Source organism: Lissotriton helveticus, chromosome 2_2, assembly GCF_964261635.1.
Source record: "Lissotriton helveticus chromosome 2_2, aLisHel1.1, whole genome shotgun sequence".
Lineage (NCBI taxonomy): Eukaryota > Metazoa > Chordata > Amphibia > Caudata > Salamandridae > Lissotriton > Lissotriton helveticus.
Window position 1 is genome coordinate 373,536,036 of NC_136060.1, and position 23,282 is coordinate 373,559,317.

Sequence of the window (23,282 nt, forward strand, 5' to 3'; positions counted from 1 at the left end):
TAAATATGTGGCTGGTTGAGTGTGTGGCCTCAGTGACCAGCTGACTGAGTCTTGTACTCGCCATATGGTTTACAAAGACTTCAGTGTCTATGTTGGTGGTGTTTTCAAGGTGAAAGTTAAAGTCACCTAAGATTGCGAAATTGTATTGTTTTGCTTTAAGCACGAGGAGCCGACCCATGGAATTTAGAATGTTGGACTTATTTGTGGGAGAACGGTAGATAAGTATGCTGGTAAAGGTGTATTGATAATCAAGTCTAATTTGGAAAGTAGCTACCTCCGCCTCTGTGAAATCTGAAACTGGTTTGAACTGTGTAATGAAACCAGTTCTGGCTATAAATGCTATGCCTCCTCCCCTTTTCCTGACTCTATCTTTCCTGTAAATTCTAAAACCTTCAGGAAGGGCCCCTGGTTCAGAGGAGGAGTCAGGCCAGGTTTCTGTGACGAAGGCTATGTCAATAGCGTGCTCCTCCAAGAGGTCACAAAATACTAAAGTGTTTTTAATTAGTGACCTAGTGTTGACAAGAATACAACGAGTTACAGTCTTTATCTGATCGGGCCTTTTTTGCTTTAAATACCAGCGTCTTGCTAGACATAGGGGTAAGCTATGAACAGCTGTGGTACAGTGGGGGCAGTGTGATTTCCCTGAGATCAAGTGGTTATGTGGGTCAGTTTGGGGAGGTCTAGGATGAGTTTGGCTGCTGAGCTCGGTATTGTTTGCAGTCTCTTGAGGAGGTGCAAGGAAATTCATACGTTGAGTGCGTTGATGTAGTCCATTCGTCTGGTGACCAGGGCTTGTGTGATGGTGCGTCTGGTGTTGCTGGGGAGTCACTTCAAAATCTTGGGGAGCCTGCGAAGGGTGAGGAAGCAGGCAGGTGAGACTGCGTTGATATGTCTTTCCATGATGAACTTACTGTCCAGGATAATGCCAAAGTTGCGGGTGCAGTCAGTAGGAGTGGGTGAGTGTCATAGTTCGGGGGGCCTCCAAGCATTGTTGCATGGGGAGGTGATGTTTCCGAAGATCAGCACTTCAGGCTTGTCTATATTGAGTTGTAGGCAGTTGTCTCTCCTCTAGCTTGTCATGCACCTGAGGAAGCTGGTCAGAATGGCAGAGGGGGCATCTGACAGTGAGAGAATGAGCTGGGTATCATTGGTGTAAGATATGCTGTTCAGTCCATGCGATCTGACAGCACTGGCCAAGGGAGTTATGTAGGTGTGAACAGGGTAGGGCCAAAGGACGAACCTTGAGGGAAGCCGCAGATGCTGTTTTTGGGTTCTGAAGTAAAGGGAGGAAGGCGGATTTTTTGGGTTCTTCCATGAGGAAGGAGGCGATCCACTTGAGGGTGTCTCCTTGGATTTCAATGCTTTGAAGCCTTTTGATCAGGGTGTAGTGTGATACTTTGTTGAACACTGCTGAGAGGTCGAGGTAGATCAGGGCTATAGTTTTTCCTTGGTCAAGGTGGGATCTGAAGGCATCTGTGGCTGCAATTAGGGTGGTTTCGGTACTGTGGTTGGTGCGGAATCTGGATTGGGAAGTGTCCTGGTGTTCAGAGTTGGCAGTTGATGGCCTTCTTGAGGACTTTAGCTGGGAAAGGGAAGCAGAGAGATGAAGAGGTAGTTCTTGAGTTCGTTGGGATCGGCTGAAGGTTTCTTGAGTAGAAGCTTGATTTATGTGTGTTTCTATTCTTCGGGGAAGGTGGCCATGGTGATGCATGCTCCCAAGGTTGAAGATGTGGTGGGAGCAGGGTCCCTGAGTGGACAACATGATGGCTGTTGTGTATTGCTTGGTGAGGTGGTCCCAGGTGGTGAGCAAGTGGTCAAGTTCCTCAGTCATGGGGGTGAAATGGCTGAGGATATTGGTGGTTTGGGGTTCGAAATTTCTGTAGATGGTGTAAATCTTGTCATGGAAGAAGTCCGCAAGGGAGTCGCAGAGTTCCTGTGAGGGGCTGAGGATGTTTTCAGTGGCTATGGGGCTGTAGAACACTCTGAAGATGTTGAAGAGCTATTTACTGTGGCTGGAGCTTGCTTTGATATGGTCAGCCAGGACACTTATTTTTGTCTTTATCAGGAGTTGGTGGCATTGGTTGAGGACAGCTTTGAATTGTGTTAGGTCCGTGGGCTCCATGCTGGTGCGCCATTTCCTTTCGAGTCATTTGCAGGTGCGCTTCATGATTCTTAGTTTCATTGTGCACCAACTGGCTTGCTGGGACGACCATTTGAGCTTGGTGGGTTTGCTGGGGCAGCTCTGTCGGCGCAGTCTGTGATCAAGGCGGAGAAGTTCTTGATCTCCTGTTCTAGGTTGGTTTCGGAATGGGGACAGAAAGTGTTGACAGCATCAGTCCATTGGCTCTCTGCGATCTTGTTCCATCTGTGGTGTGAAGAGATGGGCAGCTTGGGGGCTGTGCCGTTGGATCCTGAGATGGTGAAGTGGATGATGGAGTGGTCAGTCAAAGTGAGCTTGGCGGCATGGCTGTACTTGATTCTGTTGCTGGACATGAAGATCAGGTTGAGTGTGTGTCCTGTGATGTGAGGGGGGGGGGTTGGTGAACTGTTGGGTGAGACTGATGTTGCTCATGCTTTCGAGGAGGTTGGTGGTGTTGGTATCACTGAAGTCATAGAGGAAGATGTAGTTTTCGGAATCAATGGCAAGTGGAGCAACAAAACCAGGACTGGCGTTGCAGAAACTTGCCAAGGTTCTGTGGCTCTGTGCTTTGCTACATGCAATTATGCATTGTGAGAATGTGTATCGACTATTGACTCCATTTTGAATGTACAACATCAGTTTGTGCTCTTGCATGGTTTTATTTTGTGCCTTCTTGCAGCTTCGGAGTGGGATATTTTTATTTTTTAACAACACAAAGAGCAAAACAGCCTTGCTCAGAAGAGAATGTGTGAGATGTGTGTTTAAAAGCATGAGCGAGGAATGTACTTCTCTGTCACAGACCTAGCACTGGAGCCTGGTCAGCTTTGGTGATTACACTAGACACTGACGGGTACGGTCAGCCTTGGTTCCGCAATGCATGAAGGAAGGGGGAATTTCTAGAAGTCTTTCTCCATGTTAGTAAAAGGTATTAAATGTGGGGGATCTTGGTACTCACACAGAAGCTCACCTGTGGAGTAGAAGCACTGTCACAGGGCATCTTCGGTGTTCTCGTTCAAGACTTCTGCCTAACCATCAAGGGCTTTCTGGTTGGTCGTGCTGGACAGAATGTTGACAGACACTCCTTCAGTGATGTATTCCCTTTATTCACTTTGGGTATATATTTCATAAGTTTAATTTCTTTGTGTATATATTTCATATGGTGTCATGCTACGTATACAATGCTCTTGATATTTGATTCTTTCATTTGACTGTGCTTATTCTTGGCATTCGACAATGCTTATTTTTTGCATTTGACAGTGCTTAATCCTTGCATTGGAAATGTATTATTACTTGCATGTGTTTTATTATTATTATCTGTTTTATCCCTTTCACTTGACAGTTGGGTTACTTGTGAGTGTTTTATTATTAATTGCTTGTACACACACACGCACTCACACACACATTTGCATGTTGTTTTGCCTGTGTTATTTGACATCTGGGAAAGTATTATTGTTACAGAGTGTTGTATTAATAAAACCCCACGCTTCATTTTAAAACTGCCTTTTGAAGATTCATTTGCCTCATTTTATGAGTGCTGAGTTTGCTTTCTAAGTGTCTCTTCTTGCTTTACCAAGTGCCTTATCTTGAGAGTGCTGAATTTCTTATATTTTGGAGTGGAAAGCAAGGCAGTCTGTAGCCAAGGCTTCCTCTGATGGTGGTTTTGCTGTTGGTTCCGAGTTGGAAGCAGAGTTGATCCAAGATTGGAGTGATGGTGTCTGCGGATGATGGTGCAGTGTCATGGTTCGATGACCTGCCCCCCGTGTATCTGATGTGTGTGTCTGAGCGCTCCTTCACCATGCGGAAAGGAGCATTTCTCACCTCCGTGACACAGGCGGTTGGCGGTCTAGTTCTCCGCTACTGGAAACCGCCGCTTGTCATCAGCGCTTCCGGGGGAAAACGCTTATACCACAGCGATTCCTGACGGCTCAGCGCTTCGTATTGACGCCCTTGCCATTGTCGGATGCCTGCTTCTACTACGGACATCCATTCAGGTATTTCGAAATCGCGCTGGAGCGCTACCTCGTTTTCTCCGTGACTTCTCCTGCCCCCCTGACTTCTCCTGCCCCCCAGCTTGCGCGAACCGAATCTACCAGGCTTGCCCCCCCCGTATTTCTTTGCTTTGCACAGGAAAGTGCCTTGCCATTATGCTATATGCTTGGCACGAACTTTGTGGGTCTGATCTTGGCGTCTGGTCACGCAGGAGCGCAAGTGTCTGTAACTACACTGCGCAGGAGCGCTTTACTTTGTGTATTTCCTAACCGCGCTGGAGCACTTTCTTTTGGGTTTGCCTCACCACGCTTTCTTTTGGGTTTGCCTCACCGTGCTAGAGCGCTTTCTTTTGTGTTCTTTAGCATTGAGCAGGAGTGCTTGTTTGCTTTGTTTTCCAACGCGCTGGAGCGCTAGTGCCTGTTTGTATTGCACCGCCCAGGACCGCTTATTTCTGATTCCCATTGTACAGCGCAGGTGCGCTTCTTGACTTATTATTTTGATGACTTTTGGTTATGGGGTCTCCAGATACAAGGGGATTACTGTTTTCCGCATGTGTGAGAGAATTGACAAGGGGGAGGGTTTGTTTGTGCCTGTTGTAAAAGGGTCTCTCCTTGTTTTTTCTCCTAGCTGGTGTTCACGGTATCTCCACACTGAGGGAGGTCCTCTACTGTCTTCTGGACACCATCTTCGTCATCTTTAGCTTCCTTCCCTAATCCCATCTCCATCCTAGTTTGTGTACACATCTCAATTGGGGTAAGGTGGGTACAGGGCGATAGCTCATGTCGTCTCTGCGAGATTACATCGCATGCAGCAAGTAAGACTTGTGGGGTACACGACATGCAGTAGATGATTTCCTTGTGAATGATGGCGATTCCACTCCATGTTTGTTGATGTGGTCTCAGTGTGCAATTGTGTAGCCCTCGGGCAAGGCTGAGCCGGTGTTGGGCACAGATGCCGTGTTGAGCCAAGTCTCGGAGAGGAAGATGACATTGGGGGTTCAAAGAGTGGGGAAAAAACAGCAGAAGTGGAAAAAAAAACTCAAAACAGCAGCAGAATACAATACATAAATGGAACGAGTGATACAAAATAACTGGAGGACTCAGGCAGAATCCCAGTTACCAAAGAGCAATCGGCAGCAGTGGGGAAATGGCACACAGGCCAAGAGGTCGAGAAGCTGCTCACTGGAGCCAGGCTACAGCCTTCATAAGTAGTCATGGGAGGGCACAGAGGTGGGAAAATAGTGTGAGTGGTGAAAAAACAGAAAACAACAGAAAACATACAGCAGGAGCAGAATAAAATACAGTAAACAGAACAGAGAGTTACAAAATAAGGGACTATGGCAGAGTCCCAGAAACCAACGAGCGATCTGCAGCTGCGGGGGAGTGGCACGCTGACCAAAAGGTTGAGGAGCTGCTCTCAGAACCACCACCAATCTTGGTTTGTGTTTTCTTAATACATGCTGTGGAAGAATAATGATTCTCTAATCCACATGCATATTTTATTTACTTTATTATAATTCATTTATTATGGCTCTGGCTGAAGGTGAAATGAGGGGCTTCTTAACTTGCTGCTTGGTAGGAATCTTTTTCTAATGACAACCTCTGTAATCCGTTCTGACCTTAGTAGGTTCATCTTTGGTGGACAGAGGTTTTCGGCCTTACTTCGAAGGGCAGTACATAACTTGACATGCAGGATTCTAGACTCAACACTTCATTGCAACCCAATAAGATGAACCCAGTCCTTATATATGTTTTATAAGAAACCACTATTTTATGACACCAGAAACTGAAAAATTGCAATAGTAGGAATGCTTCAAATACTTACATCAGGAATAAAAGGAGGATCTAACATATTTGCTTCCAGTCTCTTGAAGTTGATATTCTTAAATATGGGATGCTGTTTCACACCGGCAGCACCATCTCCTCTGCAGCCTAATCGTTCCTTTGGGTCTTTGTTAAGTAACTGTTGATGTAATATTGCAGAATTATGTTTTTAACATTGAAACAATCCACAACACAAATACAACAGTTTCTTTTAATAATCTTTCCACAATACTGAAACAACATTTTGTTTTTATTATGAACTGTTTTTATGATGTATTTCTTGAGACTGACCGAGCTATTCTATGCAAAGTCTTCTGAATTTAGAAGAGGACACAAAGGTTTAGATGAGGACACAAGGTTTTAGGTGACACACATTTTCTGAAGATATGAGACCTGCCATAAGCACTAAGCAGTGCAGTTCTTCTCAAACCTATTGTCTCCTAGCAGTTGAGGGCAGATACCTACCCTCTCCAAAGCAAAGCATTTTTTACTGGTTATGATGAGTAATCACAAAACCAAGATAGCAAAGATCCATTACAGCAATTTAATGTAGAGAGCGTACACTATTAAGTGCCATACAATGCTCCAACCGAATTTAAAAGCATTTTTGTCTCTTCTAGTTTGGTCTGAATGGGCATATGTTTCTTTATGCAGGAGGTGCTTCTGAGAGCTACAAGCAAAGTACTACTACTGGCAGCACAAGAAGTGCTCACTAGACTATTAAAGGAATGGCAGACATTTGGCATATCCCCAGGTGTCCAGGGTGAAGCATACATTTTTCTTCTGGCCTTTGCAGTTGCATTCCCAGTAACTCGAACCTTATCCCACACCATTACTTGTCATTGCTTTCAAAGACCCTTCTCTCAGCCTCTTCATTGCCCTGTGCCTTGCTCACCTCTGTTTCTCCTCTCACTAATTCTTCCTTACCCATAATCTAACCTGTTAATTCTGTTTCCGTTTCATTGGCTCTTTCTGTCCCACTCAATTCCTGGTCACTGTTCCCATTTCATATTTTCTATAATTATTGCCCACCTCCGAGCTCTTAATATGACATCAACAGAGACAGTTCGCTGATGACAAGCAAACAGTAAGGTTAATCATAAAGAAGGAACAGGTGGGGATGGTGCCTCTACATAGATATGGTAGTGGTAGTGTTGCAGACCAGCCATTATGCAAACAGCCTGACTGGCTTCATGTGTCTGTTCAGGGGCCTGTTTGCAAGTGGGCATTATGGGCATCTGCTACATGCTATCAGTGCCACGCTATATCAGACAGCATGGTGGCATCATAGACATGGGGTTGCCACAGATACCACACTGAAAGCATAACAGCATTGCCAATCTAGTGCTTATCTCTGGATTTATTAACAGTCTACAATACAGCTTTCTTTCCTATTACTCGTTGACTTTAAGCTTGCCTTTGACTATGTACAGTGCTCCTCTGCCTTTTGGTTTGGTTCACGCTATAGAAAGACCATATACATGGGTTTTACATAGTGCCCAGTGAGAAAGGCATCTAAGCGAATGTGCTTAAGGAGGCCTAACAACTAACACTTGCCAAGGGTCACCCCCTAATTTCCAGAAGAGTACTGCTCAGGAAAAGGTTTTGAGACAATATATCAACCCTGACAGGTGAAAAGGACAAATAGAAGGAGGCATAAAAAGGGAGTGGAAGTGAGAACATGTAGACAGAATTTGTGGTCATTAACACCTCCAGTGGTCCCATACCGATGTAAAGATAAAAGATCCTGGCGAGGCCCATGGGTAGAATGATACATATTAGAAAGTGTGTGTAAAATCATATTTCAGATCTGCATTACATTATTGAGTAGGGACAAGAGAAATCCTAAATGGGTCCAAAACAAAGGACGCAAGCAGAATATGAAATGGTCAATCATTTATGCTTTATACAGCCAATGAGATCCAGGAAAAAATCAGTTTGCATGTCACTATATTGAGGTTGACAATATCAACCCACCAAAATATTGCATCCAGTAGTACATTGTCAAAACTAGTATATATGAGCTAGTTTTAACTCCACATCCATTAACGTAGACTTACCTTGCAATGTAGTTGTAGGCCAATGTAATATGTTTTTCATATGATATATTGCATGGGGGTCATAGGTATACGATAGATCAAGGAAAAATAAGGAACTCAACATCTAAAAAGATTCTGGGAGAAGGTTTGACTCTCTGGGAACAGGAGAATGGTAAAAACCACAGAATGCAAGTGCAATCTTCACATTTATCTAAGGCGGTGTTCAAAAGGAGACACGCAAAGCCAGTTAATCCATGATTAAAGCCTGAGAAATATTGTTTCCGAAAAGCCCCACATAGAGGATATGTCTGACTGATGCAAAACCTTGTCTTTGGGCAAACATCAACAGCTAGCTCTTACCTGCTTAATAAGAGTAAAATGCGCTCAACAAAAAGGGTGGGGTAAAAGTATTTCCTGAGGGCTCCCGGCAGTAGCTCCCTTTAGCTGTAATCTTGGATGCATTGAGGTCTCAGCATTGGAAGAAACTGAGTGCAGCTGCGACGCTCTCTGTGGATGCAATGCACTGTGGCCTGTACCATTAACTAAGATTCACAAAAATGACGCTCACTGGCCTTTCTCCTGATCGGTCTGGTCAGGGACTAAATAAGAAAAATAAAATTTGGTAGGACTTGTATTAATGTAGCCGATCTTCTGGATAAAATGGGAGTAATACAAGGAGATGCTGAAAATAATCATCGTAATTGGCACAAACGTAGTTATGCAAAGGTATTTGATATGTAGAGAAAAGTGAAATAGACAACAATCAACAGTGTCTTTGTGTACAATTTAAAGTTCTACCCGACTGCTGGGATTTCAATGTATTTGTGATAGAGTGATGAGTCACACTTCAAAAAAGGTACTTGTGACAATACTTGTGCAAGTTGTGGGAGCCAGTGGTTTTATATACAACTATTTATTAAACGTCAGTATTATTTTAAACTAGACGTGCAAAATCCAACACATTAGAAAAAGAAAGTCCAAGAACAATGAGTGGTAAGATTAACCAAATAAAATCAGACACCAAATGACTAGAGAAAAAAAAGTGTGAAAGATGTAGTTGTGAAATTAAACCTCCAAAGAGGTTCTGCCAGAAAGCCTGCTTGTGCTAAGGGTGGCATTTACATCGGTCACAGAGAAGGCTATATGACTTAGTTTAGTAATGGCACCAGTGTGTAACTTTGTTTTTTAACTTTATAGATTTTCATGTTACAATAGAACAATGTGTGCATTTTGGTGTTCTTAGAATTCGAGCATAGCACAACTATTGCTGTGGTAGGGATACAATTCTTCATCATTGCATAGCATAGCAATGACCTGTCAATAGTACAAGATATACAAATCTAATAGTCCAGAGCACATTACGGGCATGCAGGAGTGGCCAAACTTCCCTTTTTACACTCGCATCACTCTGGGTCATGTCAAGAGTTCCGGGTACTCTCCTGAATCCACAGGATGTAAGATCTTAACGGGCCTCTATATCCTGTGGTCTGTCTGTATGGTGCTGTACGAATGCATAATTCAAAGCCATGGTCTCGCTTAAGACTGCATCTTTAAGCCAATCCGATACCCTGGGAGTAGGCCTCTACATCCATCTCAAAACCAACCTACATTTTGCCAGATTTTTGAGGGGAACATCCTTTACAACGCAACTTTCACTTCGCACTACCATTACGTCGCAGCTATTACAACGCAAGTCGTTACAAAGACTTGCGCTGGAGGGCGCTGTAGGATAGGGAATAGTTGAATTTTCTATCCAACACCTTCCCTACTATCCACGGGGACTGGAGTTGGAATAGAAAATTAAACTATTCCACTATCCAGCCCCCCCAACGCAAGTCGTTGTCCATTCTTGACTACATGCCTGGGGCTGGTGGCAGTACCCATTTCTGGAGGCCCCAGTCAGAAAACCAGAGCTGTTGGGCCTTACCAAACAGCATGATCTCAGTCTTTTCCACGTTCAGCTGAAAGCAGTTGTTTGTCATTCAGTCTGCGATTGCTTTCCTCCTTTTGGAGAAACATTCTTTAACTTTGACCAGATCTTTGTCAAAAGCCCTGGCCAGCTGAGTGTTGTCAGCATAAGACAGTATTTCAAATCCTAAGGCTTTAACTATTTTGGCAAGGGGGGCCACATATATGTTAAATAAGGTGGGTCTTAAACATGAGCTCCTTGGGATCCCAATGTCGATGTACATGGTGCAAGAGTTAAATGCACCCACAAAGATAGTTTGTGTTCTGTTTTCCAGAAAGTCTCGGAACCACTAAGGCTGTCCATAGATACCTATCTCATACAGCATTTGGAGCAGCCTAGTGTGAGAGACAGTATCATAAGCTGTGGACATGTCCAACCGCACAAGCATAGATGGGAAGCTGGCATCAAGAGAGAGTCTTATAGAGTCCATGTCCATGACCACAGCCAAGGTAGTTCTGGGCTATGAGAGGATCTAAACCCTGATTGTGATGGATCCAGGATCTTATTGTCCTCAAGGTAGGCTGAGAGTTGTTTATGTATTAGACCTTCCAGCAGCTTGCCTAGAAGTGAAAGCAGCGAGATGGGCCGGTAGTTCATAAGGTTTGTGGGGGCAACATTAGCCTTCTTTTGTGGAAGCGTGACCTGTGAAGATTTCCAGGCCAGAGGGATTTTACCGGTATCTACTGATAGGTTGAACAGAGATCTGATTGCGGGGGCAATCTGATTGGAGAGTAGCGCTGTGATCTTTGGCGGGCATGGATCCAGAGGATAGCAAGATTTGGCTTTTTTCTAGAGATCTCTGTATCTGCTCAAGTGAGAAAGAATCAAACTTTTCCAGGCTGCAGACACTGTTTAAGAGGGGAAGCTTGAAATTAGACTCCTCCTTTGTCAGGTCAGGAGGGCTGGGGCAACTCTTGTAAATTTGGCCGACTTTATCCTCAAGAAAGTCAGCGAGAGAATCACACAATCCTTGTGAGGTCTGAATTGCCAGAGAGTGGTCGTGAAGATTGATGAAATCATTGAGGACTTTGAATAGCTCTTTGGATGTGTTACCGGCATAGCGAATTGACGAGCTATTTTGATATTCCAATGGTATACTGTGAGATATACTTTAAATGCCTCTATCATTTTGATTTAGTCAGAGGTTAATGTCTCTCCACCTTTTTGCAGGAGGACTTCTCTTGTCGCTGGTCAGTAGCATACCAGGGCGCATGAGATCTGTGCTTGGTTTTCGTTTGTGTTTTAGGAGGGGCGATGCTATCAAAGGCAGAGTTTATGGCTTATGGTAGTCTGCTAAAACTATATTGACTTTTAAGTCCTTGAAGCCACTGAAAACTCAAACATTTTGGAAAAAGAGTAAGGGGAGACAAGTTGCAAGTGTCTTGAAGCCCTTTTGTCGACATTCTTTATCTTTTCAGTCCTATCTATTTAAGGGCTCTGGAAACGTATCATGAAATGCTCCGTCCAAGGAGAAGAGGTAAGGAAGGAGGGTCAGGGGTCAAACTATTCTAATATGTAGACGTGGGTGGGCCCTTAAATGTTCGGTACAGACCCAGCATCTCTAAATCTGACATGAGTTGTGCAACTTCTGGGTTCGAGGGGTCTTCTCCGTGGTAGTTAGTTTCGTCCTCTAAAAGAAAGTATTGTGATGATAAAACATGGCTCGCTAAAAGAATGGTGCATTAAAAGAATATTTTAATCTCGTGGTTTTAAAAAATAGTTCAAGTGTTCAAGGTTAATTATTAACAAATCTGGTTTATTACTGGGGAAAAAACGAAGTCCTTCGGTACAAATTCTGTTTTCAAGTTCTACAAGACCAAGCAAGCAAAGAATAATATTTTGGAAAAAAATTCCCGTTACCATCATTGCAAGACGGCAGGTTCACAAGCGAGGCAGTTGGTTATGGTTGTAATACGGTAAAGAAGAGCATGCACTGTGTCCGGTTTAATAGAAATGTTGCAGGTACCAAGCGGGTGCCTGGCATTGAAGGCGGTGTCCCATATTGCCTCCACCCCTCCCGAGACCCATGGTGTGATGAATGATTACACCCTATTGTAAACTCAGTTCCTCTCAACACGAGGAATACTTGACTATCAAGTTTTATTTTTCACACATATAACCTCTGGTTAGGGTGGTCCTTAGCGCATGCATACCGCCGAGGTTCAAACTTTTTTTCTCGTCCTGACGAATGCCTGATCAATCATCACACATAGGCAGAAACATGTTAACCTTACACCATAGGATATAGCTGAACAATCTATTCAGTTTACATATCCCATACTTTGTTTTTATTTATGTCTCATTGGCTAACTTTTAAATTTACTTTTGGACACAATATCGAGATTTTTAAGCCACTTTCACTTACCACAATCCACATAAACCAGCTCCACAGTAATTCTGGCGTTGAAGCACACCAGGGTGGCATTCGGCCTCTCCTGATAGGGCACAATGATGAAGCATGTCATCAACTAGGTTGGTGAGTGAGGTCTTTCTAAAGAACCTAGTCGGATTCTACGAGCATGCTCTTCTTTATGGAAAGGCTCACTCTTTCGTTGTTTTGATTATATAACCCGGGGGACTAAGAGTGCTCCTTAGACATTTTCCCTCCCTCTCTCGTTGTTTCCTTCGTATGGTTGTAATTCCCCAGTCACCACATGGTCTCCTTCACTGTAGATAAAGTTACAGGTTGTGTCTCTTTCAAAGTAAACCTTTGTTTTTTCATAGGAACCACTAGGTTGAGATCTGACATTGTTGCTTAATGATGAGCCATGAAAAGGTGATGTAGAATAGGTTGAATGGAATTAGCAATTACCACATTTTTAGGCTGTGGGGTTTTAGGTTTAAACCTATAATAACTGATAAAACCCCACTGAAAGAAAAATAGCCCTCACCGGTGAAAACATATAAACACTGAAAAAACACCTGCACAACCACACACTAAATGCCATTCAAAGAAAGGAAAAAGAAAGTGAAAGTCATTTTGTTCTTACTGAAGGGATCAATAAAATGTAACTTTGTTATACAAGCTAGCAGTAGGAAAGACTGGCTAACATTATTCTGCTTAAGTTTTGTTCTTTAGGGATGCCACTAAAATATTGTTTCTTCTTCCTTTTTACTTTTTTTCAGTTTTATGGCCTTTGGTCTAAAGATGCAGGGTTTAGTTTCATGTTTTATGTCTAGTTTAATTATTTTATAAACTGTAGAGAATCAGGACATATCAAACTCATATTTGATATTTTGGCTGCATTTATTCTTTCACTGTTAGGTAAAATGGCTAGTTTAATAAAAATCTTTTCTAATATGTGTCATCACATTTACCGACAGAGAATGGGTAAAAACCCTTAATACATCAGACCATAGTTTCTAGTGGGTCAGTATTGATAGTAGGTGAATTGCCAACACCTCAGGCTTTAAATATTAAATGCAAGGTATAGTGACAAGTATATATATCACCAATCATCTGGGATAGTGGTGAAATATGACACCAGACTTTTGGAAAACATGGAACGCAGTGTCATTTGTTATGCTCTACTGTGTGTAGTTCCTATATTCCCAATAGGCTCTGCGCATTGGAATAATATCTTCAGTAGTGTAGACGTAGGACTGAGGTTAACTAGGTCTTTTACTGACGATATTAGACTAAAGTTTTGTGTGCCAGCTAGCTCAGAGTTCACTAGAAACTTTCTCGAATAGGCGAGGAGGAGTTTAACCTCCCTGGATAGACAAGAAGGGATTTAGTATATTCTCTATCTTCCTATTATGTCCAATTATTAGAGGCTTTTTAAAAATGCTGACACATTTCAAATTACTTTCTAAAAAGTGAACCTGCCGAGCAATGATGAACAGTTGTGATCTCTTGCTGAGCTGACACCACCATTCCTACAAATTTTTCAGGGAGGCTGTTAATCTTTTCCACATAGATGATGATCTGTTATGGAGCCTGTGTCATTTAGGAGCATTTAGGAGGAGATGAACACAGAAAACTGTGGGCCCGATTTAAATCTCGGTGGATGGTTACTCCGTCACAACAGTGACAAATATCCCTAAAATATAAATACCACAGGATTGAATGAGAGGGGGAGGCACAATCTTGTCTGATCACATCTTGTTTACTAAAGAAGTTTCAAGTTAAACAGCCTTTACCAAAATGATCTTCAAGTATGCAGAAGCTGAAATCTTCTTGATTCCATTTGAAAATGTAATTTGTCATGACTGACTTTCAAGCATATCTTTTTTAACTTCACATAAATTGAAATAAGAGTAATCCAATAATTGTTTAGCAACAGTCTTATTGCTTTAACAGTGTGCTAAATTTCTTTGTAATTTTGAACTTTTCCATTGTAGTTATAGTCCACATATGTGTAATTCCTTCCAAACACTGCATTCACTTGTGAGTGAAGAACCAGTTTATTGAGACTTTGCGCATGTTTCTACCACATAAGGGTTATGTTTCATGCAGCCGCCAGAAGCTTAACTAAAAAAGTGGTGATCAAATTGTAACCACCCTTTACACGGGAGCCATTGGCAGTAAAGTATATGAACATATGAAGCCAAAGATATATAAAGAAACCACGTGAGATCTAGAGATTAGGCCAGGCGTTGGATCAGGGTGTGCCTCCTGACACTAGGTTATGTTTACATTTGCATGTCAATATTTCTAACAAACTACCACCAAAAGTCTTTGAAAAATGATAGGCATGTTGAAGAAGTCTATTGAGGTGAAAGACAAACAAGTGAGAATGGGAGGTACTAGTGTTACTGGATGTCAAAACTAGATTGACTGTTCCCAACCTCGAACTACAGTATCTTACATCCCAAGTGCAATATAGTGCATTTTCGGAAAGATGGAGAGTATAACTAGAGAAATATATCAATACTTTAGGACACTAATCTTTTTAAGAGTCTACTAAAGGACCATGATCCTATTTGCAGTTGAGCAACGATTTGTCTGTGCTAGAGTACCACCACAATAGTAATCAAAAATATGACGATAGACCTTCACCCACTAGACATGCCAGGTTGTATCATGGGGTTTGTGTCTCTCTATGGGTGAATCTTGTTATACACAATGTGTAGCTCTTTCAAGTTCTTGTAATCCCATTCTTGTATCTCTTGATGGCTTAGATGGGAGTAGTTACCATCTATTCAATCTGTTACTACTTCAGTACCTTATCCTGCGTACATGACTTGATATGAATACCCCCTCACACTAAAACTGTGTAGGGGATGGTTGATATTCTATTTTATTATTATCTTCCTTTCATTTCACACAACTAAATGAAGTGAGACTAAGAGTCTTTACTGAACCCTTTATATCCTCCTTATCATGTTACTGAGCTTCTAAGTAGCCCGCTGGATCAGGGTCATTCATCTGAAATTAAGGTTAAAAAATTAAACTACTGGTCTTGGTTTTAGCCTGTGTGGCATTATTACTTCTTGAGGTCCGTTTCCGAGACCACGTTGTATGCCTCCTTTTGAGGATTTACCATGCAATTAAGAGAGATCATGAACTGATAGCAGCTAAGACAAACATCACTGCTTAGAGCTTTTCTCAGTCTTATGTCATGGGGATTCTGATGTTGGGAAGGTCGAAAAATTGGAGCAGCAGTTTACCAGGGAAAAGGTGATTTATGGGGGATCTCTCTTCTACTTCTGAGAGGCTACATATTGCCTGTGTGCAAGAGCATGTGAGAATCAGGCACAGACACGGGTAAGCAGCAGAGGGTGCAACCTGATTCTCTGCAATAAAGAAAAAAACAGGTGCTGGCAAACAAAGAGGTTGCTTCTCAAGGATGGTTGTGACGGTCAGGAAAAGATGCTTTGTGTTTCTAGCTGTGTGTAATTGTCTAAGATGAATGGTTAGAAGCAACCACTGTAGACCCCATGGGAAAAGAGGGAACTTGGCAGAAGTGTGCCCGAGAGGTCATGCTGATCCCTATTCCATCTTCACAAGCTGCTAACATACAGAAGACAATAATGAGTTGCAGTAAACCATGGGACAAATACTTTATCAATTCTTGGAGCTACAACAATGATGGAATCAAGAACTGTGGGATAACACATTATTGTTGAGGAGCAGGGTTGAGTACAAGCTTGGTCCTCAGCTATGTCACAACCACAGGTATCACAGCATGGTACTTCAGGCATGCTGGAATTGTAGCTCATATTTAGGGTCTCAGCTGAAAGACCGTGCCTGACACATTTAGTGTCACTGCTTATTTTTCACTGCCTCTAGAGAATTTGAGAGATGCTCCTCAGTTACTGCTTATAACAATAGTGGTTATCCTAATTTCGAGGCAAAGAAAATCTACACCAATAAGCTACCTCAGTGTGAGAGGGACACAAATGCAAGAAGGAGTGCTTTCAAACATACGTTTGCGGTGCACGAATGATTGAGCTCAGTCTAATTTGTAGAGCCAAGGGGATGATGTTTAGTTTAGATCAGCTTTCCCCTGAAACTAGTAAGACAGCTAACACTATTACTACTGTTACATATTACTACTGACTGATATTAATTCAAGTCTTCTACTCCTTATTTGGATTTTTTACAGATATAATGTGCCTAAAGCAGATTTTATTTAGATGGTCTAGGTTGGTAAGCTTGAGCGTCAATATCAAGTACTAAACCCAACAATAAAGTAGTCAATAAATGAATCCGATGATTTGCTTACTAATGGATAAGTTATTTCTATTACTACTAAAGTGCGTGTGCACCTTAACATTGCATGGCACTCCATGATAGGTAACATACAGAGGCAAAAAGAAATGCTAAAAGCTTACTCAAAAGCCACGCTTTCAGTGTTGATCAAAAGAGAAGGTAATTGGATTAAGCCCTAAGTTTTTTTGGGAGACAGTTTCAGAGTTTAGAAGCAGAAAAAGAAAAACGTCTGCCTTTATATTTAGTTTTGATCATTTTAGGAACTCTAAGAGTCTTGTTGGAGGAGGAGTGGAGATTCAGGCCATGGTGGTATCCCTCCACCTGTTTGTTAACAAACTTAGGAGCTTGACTTGCAATGCTTTATAAGTAATGCAGACTGCCTGAAGTTCTTTCTATTATGGGGAGCCAATGCAATCTGATCAATAATGGAAGTGCTGATATAAATATTGGGGCTTTTAAAATTAAGCTTGAGGCGACATTTTGTACCACCTGCAGTCTTTTCAAGAGGTACCAAGGCAGATCAGGATATAAAATGCTAGCATACTCCACCCTGGACATAACAATAGCAACAACACATCTTTCTCCCTCATATAAGGTGAAATAATTTACCAACATTCTCAAGCGAAGGACGCAAACAGTAACAACAGAGAACATCTGATTAATTAAACTTAGAGAACAGTCAATTTCGTATCCAAGGCTCTTAACAGCAGTAAAAGACTAATTCCCTTTGCCAATACATTGCCTAGTCTATCTTCCAATGATTACTATGACTTTGGTTTTCTCTGAATTTAATTTAAGTCAACTGATACCCATCCATTCCCAAATAAGGAGCATGATGTGCTGAAATGCCTCATAATTAGCTAGAGCATTGTTTAATTTGGGGAATTGTCAGCCTACATACACATCTTCAAGCCCGTGTTTGTGAAAGCCATGGTAGGCTAGGCAAGCATTTACTATAAAAGGCTAGGATAAAGGACAATCCCTGTGGTACCCCGTAGGTAACTTGAGATGGTTTAGCAGTAAAATTCACCAATTTAACGGATTGTCTCTGGCCAAGGAGAGAAGACTGAAACCAAACACAAACCTTATTCTCCAAACAAGCTGCAGCAATAGTGTTAAAAAATTTCAAAAGGTCCTCAGTTGAAGAACATATTTCAGGTTCAGCTGATGCATATAACCTTCATGCTAGTTAAGAAGAGCATCATAACAAGGGGCTCTCGCTTATCACATTAGTAAGCATTTCTAGGAATTAGAGAATTGGTATTAAACTAAGGAGATATTATTACAAGAGTTATTTGGAACAAATTAAAACGTAAAGATATCTGCATATTACTGAGATTGGATTGACACTAAAGCTGATGTGAATAAATGGGTCCTAGGTCTAAGGCATGTGTTCTGTTCATGTACTTCAAAATATATTTAAGAAAAAAAAAGTAAATTGAGACACTATTACCGGCTAATACATTGGACAGTTCCACTGTTACTTATCTGTTGTTTTAAGAGTGGTTAATTAAAAAAGTATTTAAGAAAAATAACAAAACAAGCTTTAGAATACAAATGATTTTGTTGCAATGGATAGGGATAGATTTTCATGTGTAAATCTGGAGTCTGAAAGAGAAGTTGCTATTAACACAACACCTCACCTATACATTACCAAATTCAACAAGTGAAAGTCAGCAATATGTAAGTGAGAATTTCAAATGTTCAGTTGTTTGGTCCTTTCTTCCTCTTCAGACAATACCACATTACCAGTTCACATATATAAATTCAGTGATAGAAGATTTTTTTTAAAAATACTAAAATTCAGAGGACTGACAATTTCCAACAAAAAAAAGACACCAAAATATAATATTTCGGATCTTTAAAAAGTGTTAGAAATGTTTTTTCCAAACCTCTATCTTCACCCACCATCCTGCAGATGGATTTTGCCTCTTCAGAAAACTTCTCAGAATACTCTTCTTGGTCCTCTTTCACCCTTCGGTCTACTTCCTCCCGCTTGACCTTTTCTTTTCGTTTCCTGAATGGTGATTGTCCCTGGATCATTTCATATATGAGGCAACCCAATCCCCACCAATCTGGGCTATATGCATAACTTTCATTGTTGATGACTTCTGGAGCTATAAAAAAACAGAAATGCTCAAATATGTTAATAAAAGTAGATTTACTTATTGTCTTATAGATATAACAAGCACATGAAAAACATTTATAAAAATTAATTTGCAATTATATGCAATACTTCACAAATAACCAGATCACCATATGTTGAACCTCATATGGAGACAACCACCCATAACACAAAGTAAAGTTCACTTCATCCTCATATACTTCTCCCAAACCCCAATATAATGATTTCCAAACAACCTATAAGCATTAAAGAGACTCTTAGAATGAAGCTGTATCATTTAGGAGAATAAACATATAAAGCTGCATTTAAATTTGAAAAGTATTAGTCACAAATGTGGGATTTGAAGAAAGTTCATGGAAAGAAAGACTCCATGTGCTGCTGTCTGATTTTTGCAAAGACAGGTTTCAATGTGCCTGAAACTAAGAAGGCTCATAGAGACAATCTAGACCTGAAAAGATGGCTTCCAGGTATAGAAAACTGAGACGAATACAGTTTTGACAAATGTGTTTGGATATCTGCGATAACATCATGCAAATTCCAAGAGCAACCACAAGTAAATGATGTAGATGGGTTAAAGAAACCCTTATGTACTTTGTACTAAGGGTTCATTTAAAAAAAAAAAAAAAAAGAAGAAGCTCAGTTCCATGGTTGCTATATTTTATTGCTGCTCGTTTGTATTTAAATTCGTAAATAATCATTTTTAACAATTACAAAATCTCATTCTCACTAACATTTTTATTTTAATTTTATATTTACTAAATGGTGTTAAAACTATGTGTTTAATTAATATAAATAATGTTAATACAAGTTTAAAAGCATCATTTACTTCTTTAGTTTTAGTTCATTTTTAGATTTCAAAATAATAACTAACACACAATCATGCATATACATATAAACTAATTTAAATGTTGAAATATGGAACAAATGTAACATTAGTTCCTATAAGCTGTTATTTTACATCACTGCCTCTGCTGTTTCCATGCCTTTAGGGGCCATGTGTGGTGCCTGACATACTGCAAGGCTGAGGTGAAGTACATTTACACTTGTTTTGTCACTTTTATGGCTGTAGTAACTTAGGAAGTGTAGTTTGTGAATGGCAAGAATCTTACTTTTTGTGAATGTATTTCCCTTAAAGCCTCCATAAATGTATGACCCTTCTCCCTTCCAAATTTACTAGGAAAACATATACCTGTGTGTGTGGAGATCTTAGCAAACCTGGTGGCGATATAGGTACTAAAAAACACAGTAGAGATAGAAGTGGAGGTTTTCAGCCCTAGATTTGTGTATAGTATTTTATAATATGTGAGTAGTATTACTGTACTAATACTTTACATACTACAAGATGCAGTATGTGAATAGGCACAAGGAGGGTCATTAGGATGGCGGGCGGACTTTGCCCGCCCGCCATCCCATCGGTAAACGGGACCGCCCCCCATAAGGGTGGGGGTCCCGTGGGGGGCATTAGGATGTGCCCGCCACAGTGGCGGGCACTTCCTGTATTTTTAGTATTGTGGCGGGCGGAGCCCTCTGCACCTCCCGCCACAGTACAAAAATTGCTTTGCAGCATTTACATAAACAAAGCGGCAGGCACCGCGCGGTGCCTACCGCTTTGTATATGCAAATGTGGGGGGGTATCACAGGTACCCACCCCCCCGTGTGCATGCCCCTACCCACCTTCACTCTGGGGGTCCGCAGGGGGCCCCAGAGTGAAGACCGCCTGCCTTTCCGTGGCGGCATTGCCGCCAACGAAAGGCTTGCCAAAATGCCTATCATACCATATTAATCATTCTCCTCCCCGGCCGCAATGCGACCGGGGCGGAAAAGTGGCGGGCGGTGTTTTGCTCCGCCGTGGTCCCCCCCCGCCATTCTAATATGGCGGGGGGGAATACAGGGAAGGATGGCGGGCGGATTGCCCCCGCCAGGCTGGCGGTGGCTACCGCCAGCCTGGCGGGGGCAATCGCCCGCCATCCTAATGGACCCCATAGTGTTTGGTCCATGACGATGTAATGAATAGATGCACCAATAAATTCTTAAGTATCCTAAAGGTGCAAAGGTACCTGTGAGTCTTGGTACTGAAAAACGTCTTGTAGCACCTTTGGAATCTTGGTATTGAAAAATGCATAAAACGTGTGACCCTTCTTGTAGTCACTTATGATAATCTAAACAGGACTTATTACCATGCAAAATGAACTTATCCAAACACATAGCCCTGTTACTAAAATAAAATTCTGGAAACACTCAAAGCAAATGTTTTGTAGATTACAAATGGCTTATAAAAGTGCCCCCATTGTTTCTTGTGTAGCACACACTGGGCACTGAAAGTTCTTGAGTTACTCTAAGGTTTTTTTGTTTTATTTATTACAATAATGCTTGTAAGAAACATGGCTCGAGCTTGGGCACACAATTTGGTCAAGCATGTAAGCAGTCTTCCGACCTCAAGTGTTATTGTTCCTGTGTTCATGTATATGTGTATGTATGCATGTATGTGTGTATGTATGTAGTACTTCTATAATGCAAACTTAGCCAAAAGTCAGTGGAGAATTGTATAGGGTCATAGACAAGCATAAAGTCAGTGAGTGTGATGTAGCTGGTTTATAGACTGTTAATACACTGTATCAGGGTTAGACTGGACCACAGGGCAATCAGGCAGTGTCAGATCAGTGTGTCGGCAGGTAAAGTGGCTGTTTGTGGGCATGATTTATCACCTATTGGGCTGTTTTTTTACTGTTAATTTTCCTGATATTAAAACAAATATTGCCATAGCAATCTCAAATCCAAGCAGTCTTCCATACCTTGCAAAACACTTATAGAGCTTGACTTTACTAGTACAAAACTGCTGCAATTTGTAAACATGAGCTACTTTTTTAGCTATCTGATTAGCTAAGTTTAGCCAATTTGATTTTGGTGCCCGGACCTATTTTCTGTCCCAGTCCAACCCTGATTGTGATAGACCTCTGGGTTTCAAGATCTTCAAATCGTCATGCTCGTAACTGTGGAGAAGGATACTACTCATCTACTGGACAGTTTGTATACTTTTCAATGCCTGTTTTAGTACTGTAAACCGATATTGCAACATTACAATTTTGTGAAAACTAAAACAAGAAGAAAGTTTCAATTTGCTTTCATGCGTTCAAGATTGTTCTTGTTGATGCATACTCTTGGCTAGTCAATAAGGTCTGCTATTATCTCTCTATTATTCTCAGTATCTCTTCATTCTATCTGACATCTGATATCCAGTCTGGTTGCACACCTGCTGGTGCCATCGTAAATAACATTGTTTCTATTGTTAATTTATATTGTCTTTGGTAGTAGAGTAACTTTTTAGGGCTTTATTCGTCTGCCTTTGTTTGTAGTTTATGTGTTTTAAAGCACCACATGTGTCGTCTTGTAAGCACTCTGCCGTGCTTTGCTGTACAAAATAATGCAGACTCAAAAGACATAGGAGTAGAATGAATATGCTACTTACCAGTATGCATCTGTTCTTGGCATGTAGGGCTGCTAACATTCATATCTTAGCATTAGATCGCCGCCTAGTGTTGGGTCCGGATGATCGCACATTGTTGTCCTGGAAGAGTCTTCGAAGTATCCTGAGATAGGTGGCTCCTCCCCTGGACTACAGTGCGCATGGGCATCGGCTCCATCCCCAGATTGTTTTTCGCCATTGTGGCAGAAGATGGAGTGAAAAGTGTAAAGGATGTCCATGCTAATGACTGAATACAATAGTATATCTGCAGCTGCGACAGGCACCGGGGAGGAGGGTGGGCGATATGAATGTTAGCAGCCCTACATGCCAAGAACAGATGCATACTGGTAAGTAGCATATTCAGTTCGAGGCATGTGGGCTGCTAAATTCATATCTTAGCATAGAATACATAGCAGTCCCTCCATCAGCGGCGGTTGCCCGTGCCAGCTGCAGAAACCTGAAAAAGTGTCTTGAGAACAGCCTGTCCTACAGCAGCTTGCTGCTTGGAATGCACATCAACACAGTAGTGTTTTGTAAAGGTATGTGGTGTAACCCACGTGGCTGCTCTGCAAATGTCTTCTAAAGGAATGTTCCCCAGGAAAGCCATTGATGCCCCCAATTTGCGTGTGGAGTGCGCCCTTGGGGGTATTGTTAAAGTGCGCTTGGCCTTTTGATAACAGATTTGGATGCACTTAACAATCCACCTGGCTATTCCTGCTTTGGAAATAGGGTTGCCTTTGTGTTGTGGTGAGAAGGCAACAAAAAGTTGTTTTGTTTTCCTAAAGTGTTGTGTCCTGTCTATGTAGTACATCAACGCCCTCCGTACGTGTAACGTATGGAGCATTCTTTCCGCCACCTTTTGTGGGTTTTGGAAGAATGCCGGCAAGTCAATAGTTTGGTTGAGATGAAACTGTGACACCACCTTCGGAAGGAATTTGGGGTTAGTACGTAGCACTACCCTATTTGGGTGAATCTGAATGAATGGCTCTTGGATTGTGAGCGCTTGTAGCTCACTAACCCGCCTCAGTGACGTAATAGCAATGAGGAAAGCTACTTTCCACGTTAGGAACTGGAGT

General features: G+C 41.7%; 1 protein-coding gene across 1 annotated transcript in view; it reads right to left on the bottom strand.

Annotated features, from left to right (window-relative positions):
* Positions 1-23,282, bottom strand: part of GRK4 (G protein-coupled receptor kinase 4) — a 384,904-nt gene that overhangs the window by 45,688 nt on the left and 315,934 nt on the right. Inside the window, exons 12-13 of the mRNA XM_078678547.1 lie at positions 18,527-18,735; positions 5,954-6,091 (exon numbers count right to left, since the gene is read on the bottom strand). Coding sequence (XP_078534673.1) covers positions 5,954-6,091; positions 18,527-18,735 — 347 coding nt within the window. The remainder of the gene's footprint in view (positions 1-5,953; positions 6,092-18,526; positions 18,736-23,282) is intronic.